This window comes from Xenopus laevis, chromosome 3L (genome assembly GCF_017654675.1).
Source record: "Xenopus laevis strain J_2021 chromosome 3L, Xenopus_laevis_v10.1, whole genome shotgun sequence".
Classification (NCBI taxonomy): domain Eukaryota; kingdom Metazoa; phylum Chordata; class Amphibia; order Anura; family Pipidae; genus Xenopus; species Xenopus laevis.
The window spans coordinates 145,008,368-145,015,230 of NC_054375.1; the positions used below are offsets into that span (position 1 = coordinate 145,008,368).

At 41.6% G+C, this 6,863-nt stretch overlaps 1 protein-coding gene across 2 annotated transcripts in view; it reads left to right on the plus strand.

Annotated features, from left to right (window-relative positions):
• lpar2.L (lysophosphatidic acid receptor 2 L homeolog) overlaps positions 1-5,496 on the plus strand; it is a 29,287-nt gene extending 23,791 nt beyond the window's left edge. For both annotated transcript variants that reach the window (XM_018253644.2, XM_018253646.2), the window contains exon 3: positions 3,548-5,496. In XM_018253644.2, the coding sequence (XP_018109133.1) occupies positions 3,548-3,849 (302 nt within the window). In that variant the 3' untranslated portion in view covers positions 3,850-5,496. The remainder of the gene's footprint in view (positions 1-3,547) is intronic.
• The last annotated feature ends 1,367 nt before the right edge of the window (positions 5,497-6,863 follow it).

Below are 6,863 nucleotides of genomic sequence, written 5' to 3' on the forward strand. Positions count from 1 at the left end.
TGACGGGAGATGGACTTACCATAATTCTGAGCTTTCTGGACAACGGATGCCATCCCTGTACCTTGTGCTTGATACTAACTGAGATATAATTGGACCTGCTCGTTTGTGATGTGCGGGTCAGGTTTCCCCGACCCTAACCCGCCCTGCTAATACCCGCACCCACTTCTGGGGATCCTTTTATAGACCCGCCCCGTCGATGACGTCACAAAAGGGGCGGGGCGAGCAGACGCAACACTATAAAACCGGAACCCATAAGTCGGATGCCGGCATTTGAAGGTGGTGGGCGGGGAGAGCAGGAGAAGAGAGCAACCCGCACCCGCCTGCCACCCGCGGGTCGCCCACACATCACTACTGCTCGTCTATCACTCATCTATGGGGAGACACAGTAAAAGGATAGTGCATTTTAGCCCAAATCTAAATCAGGTGGCATATATAATTTATAAGGGTAATTTTTATAAAATGCTATATGTATTCATAAAGAAAAAAACATTCACTTTGACTCACCTTTTGGCCAGTAGTCAAAGTAGTATCACCTAAGGGAATAGAGGGAAGGGGCTATTTGGGTCACGGAGGGTTTTGTGCCTATAGAACAGGAATAGGCAACATCTGGATATTCCAGGCTACTTCTGTGAAATCAAATCCATCAGCTGAATGTTTGCACAGCTGGAGACAGCTCAGCCTTTGTAAGCCATGTATAGATAGGCCTGGCTCCTCTAAGCTGGTGGCACTGGCAGTAAGAGTTATAGATGTTGGAGTGTGTCTGTGCCAGAGAAATGGATCATATAGTCTGTCCCCGAATGACACATGATCACGAGTGACGGCTAATAATGGTTACACCTAAGGGAGTGTGACCTTACGTCTCGCAATGCGGCCCAGTAATAGTCAGAATTTTGCTGTTCATGAAATAAAACCTTTGTTCATCCCACCTACACACAGTGGGGGAGGGGAGTGAAGGTAAGGTCTTGTGCAGTGATCCCCAAACAGTGGCTTGTGAGCTGGAGTCCTGCAGTGGTCTGCATTTAAACTGCCTGGCTACCTGGCTAAGGTGTGGATTCATGTAGATTTGGAGTGATGTCACTTTTGGTCCTCAGCTATGTCACTTTTGGTCCTCAGTGATGTCATTTTTGGTCCTCCGTGACATCACTTTTGGTCCTCGGCGACGTCACTTTTGGTCCTCAGCGATATCACTTTTGGTCCTCATCGACGTCACTTTTGGTCCTCAGTGACGTCACTTCCAGGCCGCAGTGACATCACTTCCGGTTTCAGTGTCCCAGGTTAGAAAGTTAAGTTGACCAAATGTGGGCCGGGACAGGTAGAGGATCAGTGGAAGCAAATTGTAGGTTCTAGTACAGGTCTACGTGTTGCTTCCACTGGCCTCAAAGCAGGTGTTTATTTTTGAATTCCTTGTATGGAGGCAAGTTTTGGTTGTATAAAAACAAGGTTTATGGCCAAACAGATTGTCCTGTAGGCTACCAGTCCACATAGGGGGTACCAAATAGCCAATCACAGCCCTTATTTGGCACCCACAAGAACCTTTACATGCTTGTGTTGCTCATCAACTCTTTTTACATTTCAATGTGGCTCACGGGTAAATAATTAGAAAAAAACTGTTTGGGGACCCCTGATCTAGGGTCAGAATAATGAAGATAAGAAACATTTATTGTTCATGATTGGTGACGTATTCCTTTAATCCCTGGAGTCATGTGATTTATAGCTGCTTTGTCCTACATATAAAGAGAATAGCAGTGTCAATCTATGACAGAGCCGCCAAACTAGTTTTTATGATTGCAGGCCACTGGAAATACCAATGATTCTTTATCTGGAATGCTTCTGGTTGTAGCTCACTGACGAGCTTTAGCATTTACTATCAGTAGAAAGAAAAAGATACGAATCATTAACATGAATGTGAGCAGAGCTCAGCTAATGGCACAGGCATAATCAGAAGTGGTGGAAGCAATGTTTCGAGTTGACATCCGGCACATGTCAAGCAAGTGTCCTTTTATGTCTAAATTATGGCTAGAATCACTCTCTTAGAGCCAAACAAGTGGATGTATGTGTGGACTTGTATGTAGGGCTTTGGTGATTTGTCAGTTACTGGAGACTATAGTATTTTTGTCAATTTGAGACACTGGTTTCTGACTTATTTTTGGTTTTAAGCCTTCCTTTGTGGTCCAACATTTGGGCACGGCTAAATATAATATATATGTATATATATGTATACACTATACGTATATGAAAAGCATTGCTGTTAAAGCAATTCACCTTCACTTCTAAGAGTATCTAGGGTAGAATATAAGGGGGTTATTTATCAAAATCCAAAATGATCTTATTATTTTCTGAAATATACTTAACCAAATCCGCACGGGTTATTTCCCCTTATTTATCAATACATTTTCCTGAAAAAAATCCAGTCCATATGAAAATTCGAATTGTATGAATTTTTCAGATTTTTTTGCCCAAAAACTCTGATTTTTTTTTTTTGATTTTTGCCTGAAAACCACAAAGTCTTATTGCACGAAACCCTGCGTAGATCAGTATATCTTAAGGACTTCTCCCATTGATTTATATACAACCTCAGATGCCGGGTTTTCAGCTTTGGACTTTTTTCATCCTTGGTGTAGAATAAATTCGGAATTTTTTTTTTTTTTCACAAAAATTCGGATTTTATAGTCAAAAAAACTAGAATTTTTCAAGTTTTTGACATTCCGACTTCAATAAATAACCCCAAAGTGTTCATCCAAAATCTCACCCTGAAAAAACTATAGGATGGGCGTCCAGGAGTATGAAGGAGAGCATGCATGTAATATCCCCAGATCTCACCCTAATTGGCTCTAGCTGTCATTATCATACCTAATGTAGCAAAAGACTGACCTTCATATCTACCACCATGGGTGCCAGAACCACTCCCTTAAAAAGCCTTGAGTAAGTGCAATAGAGGATACAAAGGTTGCCTACAAAAACAGATGTTACTAGACTTGTAGCAAACTTTGCAAGTTTGAGTAGTCCCTGACTTTTGTTCCTGCCATAGGCTAGAGTGGTTTAACTCCTCCCCCCCCCCATGCCCCTCAAACACTACAGGAGGTTAATGGTAATTTTGTAATAGTCATGTAGAACAATGAAGCGTCTGCTTAGACTGAAACTGCAAGCTGAGCCAGTAACGTCTAACAAAACTAATAAAGCTAGTAATGTTTCCTTTAGATTGATGTGTTACGTTGAGGGCATGTTCACCTCTGTAATGTTGGCCAGTGTGATATTGACAAACAGCTTTATTACTCATAGCCAGATTTTTCTAGTGCTGTAGGTAGGGTTGCCACCTGGCCAGTACAAATGGTGGCTGATCCCAATGTTATTAATAAGGGAAAAAAGATAAATATATAGGAAGGCCGGTATTTTTTTTCCAGAACAGGTGGCATACCCTAGCTGTAGGTCTTCTCAAATGGTCTACTATAACCTCTTTATTTTATAGTACAAAATGCACTTTACTACATTCATTAAGTTTTGTGAAGAGATGGTCCTTGACTTCATGTGTATCCTTTACTTTCCTCAGGTGCCTTTGTGATCTGCTGGACCCCTGGCCAAGTTGTCCTCCTCCTGGACGGTTTAAATTGCAAGAGCTGCAATGTTCTGGCCGTTGAGAAGTATTTCCTGCTCCTGGCTGAGATCAATTCCGTCATCAATCCCATAGTGTACTCCTACCGGGACAACGAGATGAGACTCACCTTCAAGCAGATTCTTTGCTTCTGCTGCAACAGGGGTTCCAAATACTCTCCAGGACCCCTGAAGTCAACTAACACCGAGAGGAGAGCCTTGGCTGACAATGGACATTTAATGAGAGAATGCAGTCTTTAGGCATGTTTTTTTTTTGTAATGTTCTCTGTCTGCCGGGAGCACCAAATCCACGTGAGATGCTAACACTTGCAGTGAGGCCCGGCCCATCTGGACACAAAGTAACGTGCATCAAGATGCATTGGTGTTAGGAAGTTTATCCTTGGAATGTTCCATGGAAGGACATTCGATGATTGAGACAAATGCGCTGCCTTATTTTTTAGGATGGACCCATGTATCCTATGTCTACAGAGGCTTCTCAAACTACTCTTATAGATTCATACCACTATTGGGAACCTCAAGACTCAATAAGACGTCTCTAGACTAAGCCACGTTTAACAGCATGGTGTCATTTACAGTGTAATCATTTTAGCAGGCTGTTTGTCTTTGCCCATTTTGTGTACAGTACCATCTTCTAGAGTAAGATGGCTAGTTCACATATAGCCACTGTGTCTCAGTGGGATGTGCTAATATACAGATATGACTCCAGTTATCAAGGACAAGGAGGTTAAGGAGCCCAATATGAGGGCAATCTGGCTTTATTATGGCCTTACTTTTTGACCATCACTTCGTTCATGGGCCATTTTGACAAAGTGCCTTGAGATCACACTGGATCTCACTTGGTTTGTCCCATCAGATTTTCCAGCCTACCATTGCCAGCCATAGTCGGAAGGGGGAATATAGTCATAGGGAATTTCTGTAATTGGCACTAATGTTTGGAGCATTTGTGTAAACTGAACTTCACCTATCTTCCAGTGGAACCCTGCATCTTTGTTTTACGAGGTGTTGTACACTGCCCCAGCATTGGGGTAATGAGTGTAGTACCCTGTACATCTACTATGCCCTTGACTTTGGAGAAGAGGGATTATATAGGGGCATCAAAAAAGGACTGTAAGCTTTGGGATGTGGTATATCAACCCTATAACTATACAAAATAATTAAAATACGGCTTTATTTGCCCTTTTCCCAATGGCAAAGATGGGTGTTGTGTTCCGGCATTACTCCTCGTGGATCACCTTCCATAAACTAGAAAGGGAAGCACCACGGGTTTCCTGGCATAATCTTAACAGAGCAACAGAATTGTGGGAAGGCCAAGTTATACCACAATGTGCTGAAAGGGAATAGCATTTATCCTGTATTATGGTTTTAAGCACCTTGTTATTTTCCTGATTAGTTACAGTCTGACTGTATAAATAAAGGACACTCGGAGAATTGAATCTGTGACTTGCGAAAGGGGCCAGCAAATGCGGGTGCCACTCTATTATGAAATAATATATATTTTGTTATTGTCCTCTTTTTAGGGATGCACAGAATCCAGGATTCGGGCTTTTTCAGCAGGATTCGGATTCGGCCGAATCCTTGCGCCTGGCCGAACTGAATCCGAATCCTAATTTGCATATGTAAATTAAGGGCGGGTAGGGAAATCATGTGACTTTTCGTCACAAAAGATTCTTTTTCCCACTTTTTCCTTCCCTGCCCCTAATTTGCATATGCAAATTAGGATTCAGATTCAGTTCAGTATTCTGCCGAATCTTTCATCAAGGATTCAGCGAATAGTGGATTCGGTGCAGCCCTACCTCTTTTATATAAATCTTTTTTGTTGTGTGGTTCCAATTGACTTTTGCTTTATTTTTTGGGGGGAGGGGGGTAATTAAATAACTTAATCACTGATAATGACCCTTTTTATTGACCTCTTAGTAATTTTAAAGACATTGGATTTGTAAGACGCTGATAATTAGACTGAGAAGCTGCCATATCACTTCGCTCTACGGAGGCACGTAACAAGGAATTCTATAGACCAGGAGATTTACGGCAATAAACAGATATTGCAGCTTGTATGACAGCTAATAGACAATGGAACTTGTTTATAAACGGAGCACAAAAAGTTCTTCTATTCCCCTCTGGCCTTGCGCGTTATATTTTAAATTAATCAAAGGAAAGTCATAGCACTTCACCACTTCTTGCTGTGCAATTATTCCTTAATTCAAGCACCATTTACCACTCAAAGTACAGAAGAACATTTCATGGGGTCTGCACCTTCCTTCAGGTACAGAAGTGAGCAAAAATGTCCTTTAATTCACTCCATAAACCCCACCCCTATTGGGTAGGGTTTCTTTTTTTAGTTAAGGGTTGAATTCTCCTTTAAAGGACGATTCACCTTTATTGGCAAAACTGTAATAACTAGAAAAAAAAACAGAAATATGTTCAAACCTACTAAATTTTGTAAAATGGTAATTAGGGGGTGTGGCCACAAAAGAGGCGTGGTCATGTGCAGTGGACTGGACACACCTACACTAATGATGTCATAGGGCTGTGCGGTTTATGGAGTGAATTTAAGGACATTATTGGCTCACTTGTGGAACCTGACGAAGGGAGGCGCAGACCGGCCTGAAATGTTGTTCTGTACTTTGTCTTGAATAAATGAAGAAAAATTGCACAGCAAGAAGTGGTGAAGTGCCTCAGTCTGTTTCTATGAAGCTCGATATTTTTATAAATCAAAATACCTGTCGTTTTTGCACTTTGGGGGGGTAAGCCTGAGTGGGTGCAGCTTTTGATAATCAGCCTACTTGCCGGTTTTAAAGGGCATGTAAAGGCAAAAAAATAAAATCCAATTTTTACTTTCTTTAATGAAAAAGAAACCTATCTCCAATATACTTTAATTAAAAAATGTGTACCGTTTTTATAAGAAACCTGACTGTATGCAGTGAAATTCTCCCTTCATTTACTGCTGTGGATAGGAATTGTCAGACAGTCCCTAACTGCTGAGCAGGGAAACAATCATACTTATGAACAGCAGGGGGAGCCCCCGCCTTACTTCCCAGCCATGCAGAACTCAAGCAGCTTTGTTTATGACGATCCCTAAGCAGCCCAGACCACACTGAGCATGTGCACAGTCTTAGTCTTGCAAAGATGTTTAACAAAGTTACAAGATGGTGACCCCCTGTAGCCAACTTTGAAAGCATAAATCATTTCTTTGATTAAGATTGTGGTGCAGTAAGTTCATGTTTATATTTAGTATACAAAATACAGCATTTCTA